The 17,709-nt window shown below is 32.0% G+C and overlaps 4 protein-coding genes, 2 long non-coding RNA genes and 1 pseudogene across 7 annotated transcripts; 4 read left to right on the plus strand and 3 right to left on the minus strand.

Moving 5' to 3' along the window:
* Window positions 1–112: 112 nt before the first annotated feature.
* On the minus strand, window positions 113–1,838 carry LOC147920414 (uncharacterized). The gene is made up of 2 exons (XR_015590459.1): window positions 847–1,838; window positions 113–395 (listed from the first exon to the last, which is right to left on the minus strand). It is a non-coding gene; the product is annotated as an uncharacterized LOC147920414 (long non-coding RNA).
* A 214-nt stretch (window positions 1,839–2,052) lies between these two features.
* On the plus strand, window positions 2,053–2,486 carry LOC147920415 (uncharacterized). Its single transcript, XR_015590460.1, has 2 exons — window positions 2,053–2,130; window positions 2,275–2,486. It is a non-coding gene; the product is annotated as an uncharacterized LOC147920415 (long non-coding RNA).
* A 595-nt stretch (window positions 2,487–3,081) lies between these two features.
* LOC104767723 (LOB domain-containing protein 9-like) lies at window positions 3,082–3,977 on the plus strand. The gene is made up of 3 exons (XM_010491706.2): window positions 3,082–3,159; window positions 3,295–3,413; window positions 3,517–3,977. Exons 2-3 carry the CDS (start codon window positions 3,304–3,306, stop codon window positions 3,779–3,781), a joined length of 375 nt encoding a protein of 124 aa, XP_010490008.2. The 5' UTR covers window positions 3,082–3,159; window positions 3,295–3,303; the 3' UTR covers window positions 3,782–3,977.
* A 647-nt stretch (window positions 3,978–4,624) lies between these two features.
* LOC104767724 (LOB domain-containing protein 9-like) lies at window positions 4,625–5,271 on the plus strand. Its single transcript, XM_010491707.2, has 2 exons — window positions 4,625–4,753; window positions 4,857–5,271. The coding sequence occupies exons 1-2, from the start codon at window positions 4,644–4,646 to the stop codon at window positions 5,119–5,121; spliced, it is 375 nt and encodes a 124-aa protein (XP_010490009.2). The 5' UTR covers window positions 4,625–4,643; the 3' UTR covers window positions 5,122–5,271.
* Window positions 5,272–9,554: 4,283 nt separating this feature from the next.
* LOC104766079 (peroxidase 30) lies at window positions 9,555–11,448 on the plus strand. The gene is made up of 4 exons (XM_010489896.3): window positions 9,555–9,972; window positions 10,298–10,486; window positions 10,605–10,767; window positions 10,858–11,448. The coding sequence occupies exons 1-4, from the start codon at window positions 9,760–9,762 to the stop codon at window positions 11,271–11,273; spliced, it is 981 nt and encodes a 326-aa protein (XP_010488198.1). The 5' UTR covers window positions 9,555–9,759; the 3' UTR covers window positions 11,274–11,448.
* A 141-nt stretch (window positions 11,449–11,589) lies between these two features.
* Window positions 11,590–13,402, minus strand: LOC104766080 (UDP-glycosyltransferase 71B6-like). Its single transcript, XM_010489897.3, has one exon. It carries the CDS (start codon window positions 13,191–13,193, stop codon window positions 11,757–11,759), a length of 1,437 nt encoding a protein of 478 aa, XP_010488199.1. The 5' UTR covers window positions 13,194–13,402; the 3' UTR covers window positions 11,590–11,756.
* Window positions 13,403–13,513: 111 nt separating this feature from the next.
* On the minus strand, window positions 13,514–15,359 carry LOC104766081 (UDP-glycosyltransferase 71B7 pseudogene; annotated as a pseudogene). The gene has a single exon (XR_015591291.1). The product of XR_015591291.1 is annotated as a UDP-glycosyltransferase 71B7 pseudogene (transcript).
* Between the last annotated feature and the right edge of the window lie 2,350 nt (window positions 15,360–17,709).

A 17,709-nucleotide genomic window follows, 5' to 3' on the forward strand; every position in this document is an offset into this window, starting at 1 on the left:
CTTCATGATAAAAGTCATGACACATCTACTGACCAATATATTTATACGATTATCATACTCACCACCAGTTAAACAATTGCAAATATCAAGTTATCAACTTGCTAACCAAAAAAAAAACACTCAAACAACTCAACCCATTTTTTTAATAATAATAATATATAATTAAGTATCCCATATTATTTAATTTACCCATCAACAATGGACAGCGGAAACATACCAACAATATAAAACAAAGATATTAACAATACAATCATATTCCTAATAATTCTAACAATCTAGCATAACACTATTCAAGGTTCCAACATCAACAACAATATAACCAACAACACACAACGAGACCCTAGATCATCCTCCTCTTCATCGCCTTGATTCCACGCTACACAATTTGTCTTTACCTGCACCACAAACACAAATTGAGATGCATGAGTATTGTCATAAACACTCAGTGAGGCCATCCTCCCATCTACTGGGCTATACGCACAAGCAACTGAGATACTATTGTTAAAGCAAACAAACAAAACACAAACAACACATCAAACCAGGAAAACAAGTCTCAGTTATGTCTGGTGTCGACCGACACTAGGTCGGTGTCGACTGACGCTGACATAACCATGGTATCGACCGATACCTAACTGGTGTCGATCAACACCGCCTTCACAGACACGATATGCACGAAACCGAACGTCGAACCTCCGTTCCAAATCGCCTCCAATCCATCCCAAATGCTTCAGGAACCTAAGGAAACACGAAACCAACCAAACCACGCAAGCAAAACACCACAAACAACAAGGGACAACCAAAACAAAAGAGATCTCAAGCTTAAATCAGCCATGGTCAAGCACTCACCTCTTTTACAGGAAGATTTGGTTGAGAAACGGTGGAAAGAACACCTTAAAAAGCTTCTCCTTCGTTACCAGCAACATCTCTCCCTTCCACAGCCACAGATATCTCCAAAACAACAAGAACAAACCCAAAAACCCTCAAGAACCCTCTCAAACGCTTTCTTTCCTTTTCCTCTCAAGCGGCGACCAAAAACACTCCCTAAACTCTCAATTCGTCGCTTCTCTACTTATATAGTCGGTTTAGATAACCCAATTAAACCAAACCAACCAAAAATCGCGAAATAAAACAATCTGGTCGAATCAGAAAAGCTGGTGTCGATCGACACCCATCCCCAAATGTCACTATTTAGTTCGCGGATGTTACAAATACTCACAACAATAGGTTGGCAACTGACCAAAGATTTAATATCACCACTTTTGCAAAAAGAAAAAATCATTGGATTTAACCAAAACATATGACAATGATTTTCTCTTATTAATGATGAATTTAATACTCTATGATGATTTCACTCTCATTATTAATGATGATGATGAAAAAATAAAAACTATTATTGAAATCGATTTTAAAAGAAAGAGAAAATTGTGAGAATAATTAATTTACAAATATAAAATATGTAAAATGCATATGTACTTTTGGAGGGCTTTTAAATATAATAGGGAGAGAAAAAAACAGAATGCTTTTATAATTGTTTAGTTTTTGAAGCTTAAAAAAAATGAGAAAGGAAGGAAGAAAAGAAAAAGTGGCTTTCAAACTTTAAAAAAAAAAGCAAAAAAGTGTGATTGTCAAAAAAAAAAAAAAAGTTGTCAAGATTTTAAACATTTTTAAAGTCTTAAAAGTATGTTACAATATATATATAAAGAATTAAAACAATATAAAGTAAAAGATTGTGTGAAAGCTATTATTATTATTATTACTACATAGTACTAACTGTTAAGCAAACATTTGTCAATGTAATATGTGTTCTGTACTCATATAATTGATTAAAAATAGTTCAGTTTCTATGACTGGAAAAGTAGTCTATATATATAAATATTATATTATTAATATATATAAAAGATGATGTGAAAAACTTTTATTATTATTAAATAGTATTAATTATTATGAAATATTTATCGGCCTAATATAGGTTCTTTATTTAAGTCATTAATAAAATATTTAAGTTTCAATGATTGGAAAATTATATATATATATATATATATATATAACTACAGAAATATATATAACAAAAAAATATTTTAAGTCAAACAAAATCTCAAGTTATTTTCAAAATTAAAAAAGAACGAGTTGGTAAGTTTCTAGGCTTATCTTTTCAGGATATTTAGTAAAATTTTTGACTTTATTTTCCTAAGATTTATCTAAAAATTTGCTTCGAAAATATTTTTATTCATCTATTATAATTACGATTTTTTTAATCTTTTTTTGATTACACAGAAAATCATAATGGACGTCCAAATAATCAATGTTATTCGTGAACCATGTGCTTTGTATACTACCAAAAACAAAACCTTCTCTCAAAATTGCGAAGTTGCACCTTATTTCCCTGCAGAAAAGTATTTTATTATTTTATCTATAATTTTTTGTTAGATTTATTATTGTAAATATGATCAGCTAAGTTATTTATTAATACTAATCAATATTGATTATTTTTGGAGGGCTTTTAAATATAATGGGGAGAGAAAAAACAGAATGCTTTTATAATTATTTAGTTTTTGAGGCTTAAAAAAAATGAGAAAGGAAGGAAGAAAAAAAACAAGTGGCTTTCAAACTTAAAAAAAAAAAAAAAAAAAAAAAGCAAAAAAAGTGTGATTGTCAAAAAAAAAAAAAAAAGATGTCAAGATTTTAAACATTTTTAAAGTCTTAAAAGTATGTTACCATATATATATATATATATAAAGAATTAAAACAATATAAAGTAAAATATTGTGTGAAAGCTATTATTATTATTATTATTACTACATAGTACTAACTGTTAAGCAAACATTTGTCAATGTAATATGTGTTTTGTACTCATATAATTGATTAAAAATAGTTCAGTTTCTATGACTGGAAAAGTAGTCTATATATATAAATATTATATTATTAATATATATAAAAGATGATGTGAAAAACTTTTATTATTATTAAATAGTATTAATTATTATGAAATATTTATCGGCCTAATATAGGTTCTTTATTTAAGTCATTAATAAAATATTTTAGTTTCAATGATTGGAAAATTATATATATATGTATAACTACAGAAATATATATAACAAAAAAATTTTTTATGTCAAACAAAATCTCAAGTTATTTTCAAAATTAAAAAAGAACGAGTTGGTAAGTTTCTAGGCTTATCTTTTCAGGATATATAGTAAAATTTTTTACTTTATTTTCCTAAGATTTATCTATAAATTTGCTTCGAAAATATTTTTATTCATCTATTGTAATTATGATCTTTTTTTGATTACACAGAAAATCATAATGGACGTCCAAATAATCAATGTTATTCGTGAACCATGTGCTTTGTGTACTACCAAAAACAAAACCTGCTCTCAAAATTGCGAATTTGCACCTTATTTCCCTGCAGAAAAGTATTATATTTTCTTATCTATAATTTTTTGCTAGATTTATTATTGTAAATATGATCAGCTAAGTTATTTATTAATACTAATCAATATTGATTATTTTTTACAGAAAACTTGAGTATAAAAATGCACATGAATTATTTGGTACCCCAAATATTATGAAGATGATGCGATTCGCGCCCACAACAGAAGAAAAATGCATGTTGGCATCATCTATACTCATGGAAGGTAAGGCTTGGAAAGATGATCACGCGAAAGGTGGATTTGAAAAGATCCGAAAATTAAAGTGGGAAATTTTACTACGTAAACTCTACCTCAATGAACTAAAGGAGAAGATTAAAGTTGTAGAAGAAGAAATCAAACTCGCTCTTTAAATAAATGATACATTATGTCGTATATCATTTATGGATATCACATCTCTTATATCATTTATCTATCTTTTCTTTTTTGTTAAATATTTATGATTATGTGAATCAGAAATAAAACGTATCGATATTGATATATATGACTAATATGATTATTTCTAATCGATAGAAATAAAATTATTATTGAAATCGATTTTAAAAGAAATTATGAGAATAATTAATTTATAAATATAAAATATGTAAAATGCATATGTACTTTTGGAGGGCTTTTAAATATAATGGGGAGAGAAAAAACAGAATGCTTTTATAATAGTTTAGTTTTTGAAGCTTAAGAAAAAATGAGAAAGGAAGGAAGAAAAAAAAAAGTGGCTTTCAAACTTAAAAAAAAACAAAAAAAAGCAAAAAAAAATAAGATTGTCAAAAAAAAAAAAAAAAAAAAGATGTCAAGATTTTAAACATTTTTAAAGTCTTAAAAGTATGTTACCATATATATATAAAGAATTAAAACAATAATATAAAGTAAAAGATTGTGTGAAAGCTATTATTATTATTATTACTACATTGTACTAACGGTTAAGCAAACATTTGTCAATGTAATATGTGTTCTTTACTCATATAATTAATTAAAAATAGTTCAGTTAGTACTATATATACAAATAGTCCAGTTTCTATGACTGGAAAAGTAGTCTATATATATAAATATTATATTATTAATATATATAAAAGATGATGTGAAAAACTTTTATTATTATTAAATAGTATTAATTATTATGAAATATTTATCGGCCTAATATAAGTTCTTTATTTATCGAAAATATTTTTATTCATCTATTGTAATTATGATCTTTTTTTGTTTACACAGAAAATCATAATGGACGTCCAAATAATCAATGTTATTCGTGAACCATGTGCTTTGTGTACTACCAAAATCAAATCCTGCTCTCAAAATTGCGAATTTGCACCTTATTTCCCTGCAGAAAAGTATTATATTATCTTATCTATAATTTTTTGCTAGATTTATTATTGTAAATATGATCAGCTAAGTTATTTATTAATACTAATCAATATTGATTATTTTTTACAGAAAACTTGAGTATAAAAATGCACATGAATTATTTGGTATCCCAAATATTATGAAGATGATGCGATTCGCGCCCACAACAGAAGAAAAATGCATGTTGGCATCATCTATACTCATGGAAGGTAAGGCTTGGAAAGATGATCACGCGAAAGGTGGATTTGAAAAGATCCGAAAATTAAAGTGGGAAATTTTACTACGTAAACTCTACCTCAATGAACTAAAGGAGAAGATTAAAGTTGTAGAAGAAGAAATCAAACTCGCTGTTTAAATAAATAATATAATATGTCGTATATCATATATGGGTATCATATATCTTATATCATTTATCTATCTTTTCTTATTTGTTAAATATTTATGATTATGTGAATCAGAAATAAAATGTATTGATATTGATATATATGACTAATATGATTATTTTTAATCGATAGTTGATGTTATTTAGTTGTTGTGCATAAATTCTAAACCTAAAATGAAAACTTTAATTTAAAACCTAGAAAGACATATTGTACACATAAAAGCCGACGTTATACTAGCGCCATACTAGCGAATCCTGCGATCGGAGGATTCGTGTCGCACTGTGGATGGAACTCGACACTAGAGAGTCTTTGGTTCTGTGTTCCGATCGCGACGTGGCCGTTTTACGCCGAGCAACAGTTTAACGCGTTCGAGATGCTTGAAGAGCTAGGGCTTGCGGTGGAGATCCGAAATAGTTTCCGGTCAGAGACAGAGTTAATGACGGCTGAGGAGATAGAGAGAGGGATCAGGTGTTTGATGGAGCATAATAGTGACGTGAGGCATAAAGTGAAGGAGATGAGTGCGAAGAGTCATGTAGCATTAATGGACGGTGGATCTTCACACACTGCTCTTATAAAATTCAGACAAGACGTTACTAAGAATATTCACAAATCTTAAAGAACGTCCCGACAACAACTATCATGGTTTACATTTCGTCAATTAAATCTTGAGTATCATGCGATTGATAGGACAGTATATAATTGACTGAATGGGTAAACAATGATAGTTGTTGTGATTATTCCAAGGATACACAAAGAAAACGTAGTACAGGTAAGGTGTTGTTGTTGGAACTAAGGGGAACTAGGGATTTTTATTTTTCAGATGATGTATCAAAATATATCAAATTCTTCTGAGATATATACATATTTCAAATAAATAAGTTTATGATTACTATTTATATAATTGTTGTGTAATGTCTGTGTTCTTAGCGTGAATATTAATCACATGATTCACAATGTAAAACAAATAACGAAGTAACTATATTTAACGACCACAGTGATGACTAAAAACTCTTCCTCCAATACAAGAATGTTAGCTTCGACTTTACAAAACAGTATTTGTGATATATATGCCTGAATCGCAATTGAACTGATACATTTGATCACATTAGTTGCTAAACGTTAGTTCTAGTCTTCTAGATATATGTATAATTTGCCTATTACCACAATAGAGGATTATGGACCAGACTAGTCTAGTAGATATTATGGCCTTAGTTATGGGCCATGTTTCATGTCCACTTTACTATATATTAAAAATAGTTATGTTTTCCGCTGTTCTGGGAGTTGAAGCTTTTAAGTACTAGACGAAGTATTTTTCAAATGGAATTATGAGAACCAGGCCTGGTGAGAACATTACAATTTGAAATGGTTTAACAAAAATAGTCTCTCACATACTTAGTGGAGAAGTTAGTAGCCTTAGCTAGACTTAATAGAAATGTGGGAACTTAGGGTTTAATTTTTTAATAGTAGGAAATAATAGTTTAAAACGTAAAAGATAAAGATAGTGAATGATTAAAAAGAGATGAATCACAAAAATCTCACAAGACTCTCAAGCGAAGCAAAATATTATTTCTACGCCAGTACCCGTGGTGATCACAGTTGTTCGAAAGATTCAGTGATTAATGGACTTTTGTAAGGGTGATGATTTCGTACACGTCTACTATTAAAAATGGAACTATTTAGTAAATCAATTAAAATCTTAACCCACAGGCCACAGTCATAAAATCTAGGTTAATATGCAAAAAACTAAGAAGGGTTTATAACCTCTATATCCTTTTTTATCTTCGTTTTAATCATCTCTTCTTAAAAAGAAGTGCTAAGCATTGAACGCTGACATTTTTATTTAATTTGGCATTAATATTGCTTTTTATTTCTTCTTAAAACCTTTTTTGGTTCAATTAGGTTTTCTTAGTTAAAGAAATGAATGCCTTAAACTTTTTTAAGGAAATAAAAAGCCTCAGGGAATTAACCAACTTCGAAAACTCTGTAAAGGGGACCTGCCAACAACTATCTGCCAAACAAGAGGAAGTAGATATATGGAAGCTTTATTTGGTATTATATTAGGTCAAATATCTCTAGCGCACCCTTTGAATTTCTTGATCAATCGAAACTATTTAAGTCATTAACCACAATTGCATATATATACAAATCATTAGGTATTTACTTTTCAAGAAGTTATGTCGGTTTTATAATTTAGAAAAAGATAAAAAGATAAAAAAAAATATATGTTAAAGTTACTTCCAAACAATATTGTGCCATCTTATATTTGGAATCCTTCTTCGTTATTTAGTGGTGTCTTGCACGATTTAATTTTTGGTTTTTGATGAAACTTCAATTCGTTAGCAACCTTCATAATTGTTTCTACTAATGCCTCAAAATAATTTTTTTAAGAAATGCCAGATTAAAGAAGATGACAACATATAAGAGAGACAACGGCAAAGTTTTCGCGATAAAACAAGACAGGTGATCTAAGATACACAAACATATTATAAGTAATCATGTATTTTTCTAATCAAAATAAATATAACTTATGATCTTTTGGCTCTTACTAAGTCAGTTTCTCGTTCCTTAAAGCTACATATAATTTTATTTTTGACCGTAGAAAACACGGTGGATATCAATAGTCTAACTTAAAGAACTAGTTTATATCATCGGTGACCAAATAGTGTGTCGTCAACTTTGGCTCAATGTATCGATACTTCTTCCATACATATTATACGCTTGTATATATTTTATATTATATGTTACAGTTTTACTTTTTTTTTACGGTATCATTAAGTCTCTTATCCATTAACCAATTAAAAAAAAAAGCCCTAATCCGCATGAATATTATATGTATAGGACTTCGAATTTATGGCCAAAATCTGCATGAAAGCTTCGTAATGGCATCCAGGGAGGTGAGAATAGAAAGAACAAAATAATATTTTTAGACCCAATTTTTCCATGTGTTGTATCTTTTGTGTGTATAATAATTATTTCTCTTATGGTTTTTCGTTATTATATTTTCATATATACGTGTATATTTGATTATCAAATATGCGTAAACTTATTTTATTTGTATAAGTGGGAAAGAATGTGTTAGTGGGTTTAGGTGATTATGCGTCGGTATCTTTCCTTTTCAGTGTTCCTCTTTTTTTTGTTTCCTGTTGTCATTTCTATTTGTTCATTTAATCAACGTGAAAAAGTATCTTTAGAATATATTAAACGATGTTGGAAATATTCTGATCCGATCGTTTTCCTTCTTACAGCTGCCTAGCAGCATTGAGCTTCTTAGCAATAAAAATAAGACTTACAGGTTGTGGACAATATATGTCTAGGCTATGAATCCTCCTTCACTTCCTTAAGTCACTCGCTATAATTGGGGTTCAATATTTTCTTCTCCATTTAATAATTGGTGTCCTCTATATATATTGACCCGACATCCAGAATAAATCATGTGAAAAAAGTAAGATATTTTTACTATTCAATGTCTCCACGGTGAAGATATTGATTTGCTTTTTTGTCTCTGCGTAAATCTTATGACGAAAAAGAGATTGGTAATTAAAAAAATAAATGACTTAAAACATAGTATACTTTGTTTTGTGTTTAGCATTTTACTTTTGTTCTATCATTAAAATATAGTAATTGTGTTATATTTACATGTGTGATTGAAAGATGGAAAATGTATATTTATATTGATTAAATTTATGATTTTTTATCTTTTAATGAATTTTATCCTATTTTAAGCCAGCTTTAGCAATTTCTCCGTGATTTTGTATATCAACAATATCCAAAAAAAAATCATTTGACTGACATATGTAACTTTTTAACCTTGATAACAATTTTTTGTATTTATTTAAGAAACCATAATTATCAATGGACCAAAGCAGAGACGCACAATTATGTACATAATACCTTGTTATGTGCGTGTAGATAAAGCAATTAACGTCTTTAGCCAAAGAAATAATTTAATAAGTTCTACTTATATTATAATAGACCTTCTTTATATAAAAAAATACATTTTCGTATACTGTTCACATGTGAAAATAATTATTTAAGACCTGCTATTTTTTCAACTTTACCCTTTTGATTTCTTTACTAATTAATAGTATATAACTTTAGTTCTTTACTTCATTTAGATTACCTCAAAATAAAATTCTTGGACAGCTAATCATGGAACTTATAATAAGGGTAACAACTATAAACAACTGTGTTTTATTCCGGTATCACTTTAGTTTTTTAGGCTTTAAGTTTTTATTTTGTTAATATCAACAAATTTATTAAAAAGCACAAAATTGCCACACACACATATATTAATATATATAGATATATTGTAAAACCACATAATGTAACTTGTTTTTGTATTACTTTATGATATACACACACACACATATATATATATATATATAAAGTAAAAGAATATATAGAAATAAAGTAAAAGAATATGTTTCTATGTTTTCAGTTACTTGGTTTTAAATAAGTGTTTCCGGCTTACACAAGTCTCTTATGTTTACTTTTACCATAATGATAAATAGACCGACTCCATTATTGCTCTATATCCCCTGTCTCTCTTCAGTGACACAAAACCAAAGAATAGAGGGAAACAAGATCTAGGAAACCACTCGATAAAGACGATGAATCGATTGAATTTTGCGGTTGCGGTTGCAGTGACGGTTCTTATTGGGGTGTTGGGGTTATCGGAGGCTCAACTTCAAATGAACTTCTACGCAAAAAGCTGTCCAAACGCAGAGAAAATCATTTCGGATCATATTCAAAAGCATATCCATAATGGTCCTTCTCTTGCAGCTCCTCTCATCAGAATGCACTTCCATGATTGCTTCGTTAGGGTATGTATTTAACCTCCTCTAATCCACACATACATATGTTCATATGTTTTTTTTTTTTTTTTGATAAATATATGTTCATAACATATTTACATTGATATCCACATATTGATATCTACTACACACATCTAGTTAAATAGCTTACTAAAAACGCTGAGGTACTCCAGAAGATGTATCATCATATTAATTTATTTATGTTCAAAAGAAAGAAAAAAAAAATATCATCATAAAATAAATAGAAATGTGAATTTGATAGTAACTTTGAGCTATAGCATAATTTTGATTTTCCTTACATATTCGTATTGATTTTGGAAAAAATGTAATGAAGGGATGTGATGGATCTGTGTTGATAAATTCGACTTCTGGGAACGCAGAGAAAGATTCACAACCGAATCTAACACTTAGAGGATTCGGTTTCGTAGAGAGGATCAAGTCTATTCTTGAAAAAGAGTGTCCTAAGACTGTTTCTTGCGCTGATATCATTGCTCTGACCGCTAGGGACGCAGTAGTCGCCACCGTAAGTGTTTCAAATTATAAATTAGTGAATCTTTTTAGTTTAATTATATTTATTAACAAAAAAAAATTGCAATACAATTCGTTAATTATATAAATTATATTATGATATTTTTGTACAGGGAGGTCCTTCATGGAGAGTCCCAACGGGAAGAAGAGACGGTAGAATCTCAAACTCTACGGAGGCTTTGAACAACATTCCTCCGCCAACGAGTAATTTCACGACGTTAAAGCGGCTTTTCGCTAACCAAGGCCTTAATCTCAAAGACCTTGTTCTGCTCTCCGGTAAGTTCATTCATTAAACTCAAAATAGTCATATTACTATATTAGTCGTTACGGCTGTTTATTAACCATTTTTTTTGGTTTTTTGTTTAGGGGCTCACACGATTGGTGTCTCTCATTGTTCTTCCATGAACACTCGTCTCTACAACTTCTCGACGACAGTCAAACAAGATCCGTCTCTAGATAGCGAGTACGCAACTATTTTAAAGGCTACGAAATGCAAGATCCTTAATGACAACTCCACCATCCTAGAGATGGATCCTGGCAGCCGCAGAAGCTTCGATCTCAGTTATTACAGGCTTATCCTAAAGAGGAGAGGTTTATTTCAGTCCGATTCTGCTTTGACTACGAACTCAGCCACGTTGAAGATGATCAACGACTTGGTCAACGGTTCTGAACAGACGTTTTATAAAGCTTTCGCTAAGTCAATGGAGAAGATGGGGAGAGTTAAAGTTAAGACGGGCTCTTCTGGTGTGATCAGGACACGTTGTTCTGTCGCCGGAAGTTAGTTTTTATATGTTAACCATGTCGGAGAGTGGTGTGTGCTCTATTCGTTGTTGTTAAGTTTTTAACTTTTGGGGCGATGTGTTTGTTAATTTAATTTTGATATGTTGTTTGGAAAATGTGTTTATGTACCCAAGAATTGTTTGTTAACGTTCAAAATAATAAGCGAATTATTACAAATTTACAATATTTCTCACTATTCTGTATCCAGTCTTAAATTATAAATCAACTCGTGTGGATTTAAAACCGTAAGAAATTTATTTTGTTTTCACAATGAACAAAACACACACCACTTTTCTCCTTGACTTTGTGTGTTTAGAATTTTTGAGAACTACACATTTTATAAACACACAAAGTCACAAAGCGTTTCATGTTCTTATTATACACTCAAGTAAAAATAAAACTTGACATAAAAGGCCAATTATTTAGCCATGCAAGTAAACCCATAATACAAGAAATATTCTAAAACGTTCGAGATCATAAGACGATCAAGTAATATTCTCCGTTACGTCTTCAACAAAACTTTTCAAACCAGTTTCAGACGATCCACCGTCCATTAAAGCTACGTGGAACTTCTCGCTCATCTCATTCACTCTCTTCCTCACGTCACTATCTTGGTCCATCAAACACTTGATCCCTCTCTCAATCTCCTCCGCAGTCACAATCTCCATCTCCGACCTCCCCAACAAAAGATCACCTGGCCAATGCTTCTTGATCTCTACCGCCAAACCAAGCTCCTCCACCATCTCAAAAGCGTTAAACTTCTGCTCGGCGTAAAGTGGCCAAATCGCCATCGGAACACCGAACCACAAACTCTCCAACGTCGAGTTCCATCCGCCGTGAGAAACAAAACCTCCGATCGCCGGCTTCTCCATCACGGCTACCTGTGGTGCCCAACCAATCACCTTTCCTCTCTCCTCCGTCCGATCAAGAAACCCTTCCGGAAGTATCTCCTCTAGGTTAGTGAATTCACCGGGAGGCTCCTTCATTATATTCAAGGATGCACGGCGGAGAGACCAGAGAAAACGGTGGCCGCTTTGTTCGAGAGCTACAGCGATTTCTCTTGCTTGGTCCTCACTGAAACCTCCCATACTCCCAAAGCAAAGGAACACTACCGATCTAGGTGGTTGCTCGTCTAACCACTGTAAAATCTCCGATTGCTTCCTGTCCACGGAATCATCCCTAGCTTCGTTTTTGAGATGCAACAATGGTCCTACTGGGTAAACACGTGGAGTATCACCACTGGAGAGAAACTTCAACGCTTGAGGTTCCAGCTCAGGAACCGTATTTACTAAAATGCCCTTAGTCTCTCTGAATCTTCTCGCTTGAGTTACAAAAAAGGAGAGCCACTCTTTTGATTTGAAAATGTAAGGAAGACATTTCAACGGATAAGGACAAGTCAAACTCGGAACCACTAATTCTGCGTCTGAGTCTTCCAACTCGCTCATGTCATAGGTATCATTTGCGTCGTACATGAACTGAATGTGAAACAAGAGTCCGAGAAATCCAGCGTTGGAAGTGTAAAACAAGTACGTCGGGACACCGAATTTGTTAGCGACATCGATCATCGAAGTGCAGTACATATCAACGACGAATCCAGCTAGACGTGGTGAGTCTGGTCGAGTGGGATCTACGAGTTTCGCAACGGCGTCTCTCACCTGTGGTTTTAGACTTTGGATGTGAGAATCAGTCGCCTTCAGCTCGGTTGGTTGTTGATCTCCTCCATAGATTATTTCGTAGCGGATTTGCTTGTTAGATGCAGTGGTGAGCGAGGTGATCATCGATGTGCTTTTGGAATTGAAAGATATGATTACCACGGTGATAGAGAGGTGGTCGTTTTGATCAACTAGTTGCTTGGCCATCTCCACTGTCGCCATGAGATGACTGATAGTCGGAGAAGGAACGAACACCAGCTCGATTTTCATCTTTTAAAAATCCTCTGTATTTGGTGGTGCTGTTTTTCTGAGTTGTAAAGGAAGATAACTTAAAAAAAACATATGAGAAAATAAAATCAAGTAATGTTTGACTTGTTCACTTGTACATACATATATTTTTCAAAAGTAACACTCATTGTCCATAGTCATGTCCTCTCATGGTTAGACGTAAATGTCTACTCCAATACAACCTTGAGACATTTGTGGACCGTAAGTTTCAATCTTTATGTTCTTTTATGTTTTACATTATTTCTTAGCTTCTTAATGTCTTTTCTTTATTTTGCTACCCTAATTAATCGTTGAGACAATCATTTAAAGTTTAAATATTCTAATTAATATTTGGTTAAAAAGAAACTTACAACCATTTTAATTCTCTTTAATTTGTTACCTCAAATTAAAGTAGTACATATACATGGGTTTCTATTTAAAGATGACATGCATTGACTAAAATGATATTTTTAAACTTAATTATGCCTCATTTGGGTACAGACTCGTATTCCCTTATCATTGAAACGATAATTCTTCGTAACGTCTTCAATAAACTTTTGCAACGCAATCCGCGACGATCCACCGTCCAATAGGGCTATGTGACATTTCTTGCTAATCTCCTTCACTTTTTTCCTCACGTCACAATCCTGGTCTATCAGACACTTAATTGATGTCTCTATCTCCTCCGCTGTCACCGTAACCGTCCCCACTCCCGTTAAATGATCGTCTCGCCAGTATTTCTTTATCTCCACAGCCAATCCAAGCTCATCCACCATCATAAATGCGTTAAACTTCTGCTCTGCGTATAACGGCCATGCAGCCATCGGAACGCCGAACCAAAGACTCTCTAGCATCGAGTTCCACCCGCAATGAGTGAAGAATCCTCCAATAGCCGGCTTCGCAAGCACGGCCACCTGCGGAGCCCAACCGACCACTCTTCCTATATCTTTCGTCCGATCAAAGAAACCTTCCGGAAGAACTTCTTCTAAATTCCTAAACTCTTTAGGAGCTTCCCTAAATATATTCGGAGATGCACGACGAAGAGACCAGAGAAACCGTTGGCCACTACGCTCTAGCGCCATTGCGATTTCTCTTGCTTGTTCATCACTGAAGCCTCCCTTGCTCCCGAAGCAGAGGAACACAACCGAACTAGGTGGTTGCTCGTCTAACCACCGTAAAATATCGGATTGTTTCTCTTCCTTGGAATCATCAACTTGGTTCGTGAGATGTAGCAATGGTCCATAAGTATAAACAGGAGGAGTATCACTACTCGAAAGAAACTTCAACACATAAGGCTCAAGCTCAGAAACAGTGTTTATCAAAATACCCTTCATTTGTCTAAATTTTCTCGCTTGATTTACAAACATGGGGAGCGTCACTTTAGATGCAAAAATGTCAGGAATACACTTCACCGGATAAGGCCGACTCAAACTTGGAACGTTCAACACAGCTTCCGAGTTTACATAATCACTTTCACTAACATCGTACTTGTTCTCATCGTACAGCATCTGAATATGATATCCAAGTGCGAGCATTCCTGCATTCGTGGTATTAAACAAATAACTCGGAACACCAAACTCTTTAGCCACATCTATCATCGAGTAGGAGAATATGTCTAGGATGAACCCAACAATCCTCGGCGAGTCCGGTAGCCTCGAGTAGTCTTGGACGAGTTTCGCAACGACGCGTTTAACCTTTGGCGCCTGGTTCTCGATATGCTTCTCAAAATTTGTTAGCTCGGGGGTTGGTTCATCTTCGGCGGAGTCGGAGGTGATCACTTTGTAACGTAGGCGGCTGTTCGATGCAGCGGAGAGGGCTGCAACGTAATCTGAAGCACCGACTTCGCCTTCGGAAATGATAGGAAGGATGATGACGGTGATAGAAAGGCTGGTTTCACGGTCCACTAGTAACTTCGCCATATCCACCGCTGATCGGAGATGACCGGCTCCAGGAGAAGGGATGAAGACAAGCTCAAAATTCATGTTTTGTTCTTCTTCTTCTCTTTCTTTTTTCTCTTTTCTCTTTTTCTTGTCGGTGCTTTTTGTCTGTACAAAGAATCCCTCCGTTCCACTTTATAAAGCTATTCTTTTTTTTTTTTTTGGTGCATTAAAAGCATCATCTGTATTTAGGTACAAATAATTCAACTAATAAAAAAACACTCTAGAATATTAAAAACTATAAACATTAAATTAAAATAAATAAAACTTACTAAATTTAAAAATATCTACTAATATTTAAAGAGAAATACTCTAAAATAACATTAAAACAAGTTTTGTGGACAATTATAGCACACATTCCAAATTTTTCTAATAATAGCACTATTTAACATATTATAATATTTAAAATTAATTTTTATAATTTTTAGTGCTATTTTTGAAATTCTCCCATATTTAAATGTACGTAAGCTCTATAGATTCATTTCACTAGCTCTGTTTTTGGCTGTTCAAAAATAGAAGCCTCATTCTATAGGTTTGAAAGCATATTTTCTTTTTGATGTTTCTTATTAAATTGATAACAAAAGTTAAGAAGAGAAACTAGAGGGAGTTTGTTTTCTCATAAGAAAAAAAAGTTAGCTTTCTCAAATATATTAATTTAAAAATTAAACTATATTCATTTGAACTAATTAATTTTGAAAATAATAATTAACTATATATCAAATCAATTTTATAATAAAATTAAAATGTAGGTAAAATATCTATTTAAAATTTTATAAAAAGCAAAAGTGAGAAAATGGTATTTGAACAAATTTCTTACTCTAAAACATACATAACTAAAAATAGTTTTCATCTAAATATTATAAATTAAAGAATTACGAAATATTAATTAGTTGCGCATCAAAATTCATTTATCAAGTCAAATTAAAAAGAAAATGTAAAGTAAATATCTATTCTCTGAACTTTTATTGTTAATCTAGTTATCAAAAAACATAAAAATAAAAATAATGCATGATCAAACTACACATAAATGTTGCCTAAGGAATAACCACATTTGGGTGAGGACCATAGGACTAACGACATCTTTAATTCATGTTTCCGAATTTGCTTTTCAACTAATTAAAAGCATCATTTGTATATAAGTACAAATATGTTGCACAAAGAATATATATATATATATATATATATATATATATAAGTAAAATATATCTTTCACATAAATATTACCCCTTTGTTTCATAAAAGTGTTATTTTGACACATTTCACACAAATTAAGAAAATGTTGAATTATACATGTTTGCCTCTGTTTAATAAGTGGTTAATGATCTAAATTTAATGAAATGAGTTTTGGATTTATAGATAAATTAGAAAATATAGCATACAAACACATTGGAAATAGAAAATTACACTATTTGTAAAAAAGTTTTCTCTAAAATGACACTTTTGTGTAATAGAGGGAGTATAAATTAAAGATTTATAAAAATATCAATTAGTTGCATATCAAAATCATTTATCTTATCAAAATAAAAAGAATCAGTAAAACATATATATTTATCAGCTGAAATTTTTTATTGTTAATCTAGTTATCGAAAAAATTAAAGTAAAAAAAAGTTATGGTTAATCAAATCACCACACATGACACATAAAAGAAAAAAAAAATGTCGCCTCAAACTGAACCACATTTGCATGAGGACCATGGAAACGATAGGTTCTTTCTCCCCCACGAAAATAGAATTATGAGTTTTTTTTTTTGTTAACTCACAATAAATCCCAGGGTTATGGAAGATTTGAGACTAATCTCTAGGAAAAGTGTAGCACACAGATAGACCCTTTCTCTATGTATTCAAATGGGCCGTTAGATAGGTTCATATCCATGTAAAGGTGTATAGGAAAATGTGACTTTACTGGGGGAATCGAACCTGAAACGCTGTAACGTCCCAGTCCTGCTCCCTACCACTCGACCACAAGCTCTCGGACAACAGAATTATGAGTTTGTGTTGCGGTCTTAACTACTTGAATACTTGTCATTAAAGGCATTCCATTTAATCAAAGGAGGAACCACATATTGATGACGGACGTAACGAAAGTTTTCGGTGTTTTTGCATTATTATTTGTGGTGAAAAAAACATGTTTCCGAATTATTGCTGTACATCAAACCTCAAGGCAGAGAATCTCATGGTGTAGAAATCACCACGATAGTCCATTTTCCAAACCTAAGGTAGTTTTGAGTCGTTTTCCCTATTGAATATGACATGATTGCATTTCTCTTGAAAAAGTAAAAGATGAAGTTTAATTTTAGGCAACTGAGGTAAAGAGCATCTAGATCTAGTTGAGATATTAGATAATCTACAACTTTTTGACATATTAGAGTGATTTTTTGTTAAATGTTTATTCTTGTTTAGATGATTTTGATAGTTAGAGTAATTGATTATGTAAACATGTTTCCAAGTTTACCAAAAAAATAGTGGTTTTCGATATCACTCTTGAACATAAATAATATGTGTTCGAAAAATATGCTAGAGGAGTTTAAAACGATTTAAATAGTATCGACGAATTCGTGAGAATAGCTAAGTAGGTAGGTGGAA

The sequence above is a fragment of the Camelina sativa genome, chromosome 19 (assembly GCF_030686135.1).
Source record: "Camelina sativa cultivar CO46 ecotype springtype chromosome 19, ASM3068613v1".
NCBI lineage: Eukaryota > Viridiplantae > Streptophyta > Magnoliopsida > Brassicales > Brassicaceae > Camelina > Camelina sativa.

Coding starts and splice junctions, on each gene's coding strand:
- LOC104767723 (XM_010491706.2), top strand. CDS start 3,304: ATGGACGTCCAAATAATCAATGTTATTCGTGAACCATGTGCTTTGTGT. Junction 3,414..3,516: donor CCTTATTTCCCTGCAGAAAA/GTATTATATTTT, acceptor TATTTTTTACAG/AAAACTTGAGTATAAAAATG.
- LOC104767724 (XM_010491707.2), top strand. CDS start 4,644: ATGGACGTCCAAATAATCAATGTTATTCGTGAACCATGTGCTTTGTGT. Junction 4,754..4,856: donor CCTTATTTCCCTGCAGAAAA/GTATTATATTAT, acceptor TATTTTTTACAG/AAAACTTGAGTATAAAAATG.
- LOC104766079 (XM_010489896.3), top strand. CDS start 9,760: ATGAATCGATTGAATTTTGCGGTTGCGGTTGCAGTGACGGTTCTTATT. Junction 9,973..10,297: donor TCCATGATTGCTTCGTTAGG/GTATGTATTTAA, acceptor AATGTAATGAAG/GGATGTGATGGATCTGTGTT. Junction 10,487..10,604: donor GGGACGCAGTAGTCGCCACC/GTAAGTGTTTCA, acceptor ATTTTTGTACAG/GGAGGTCCTTCATGGAGAGT.
- LOC104766080 (XM_010489897.3), bottom strand. CDS start 13,193: ATGAAAATCGAGCTGGTGTTCGTTCCTTCTCCGACTATCAGTCATCTC.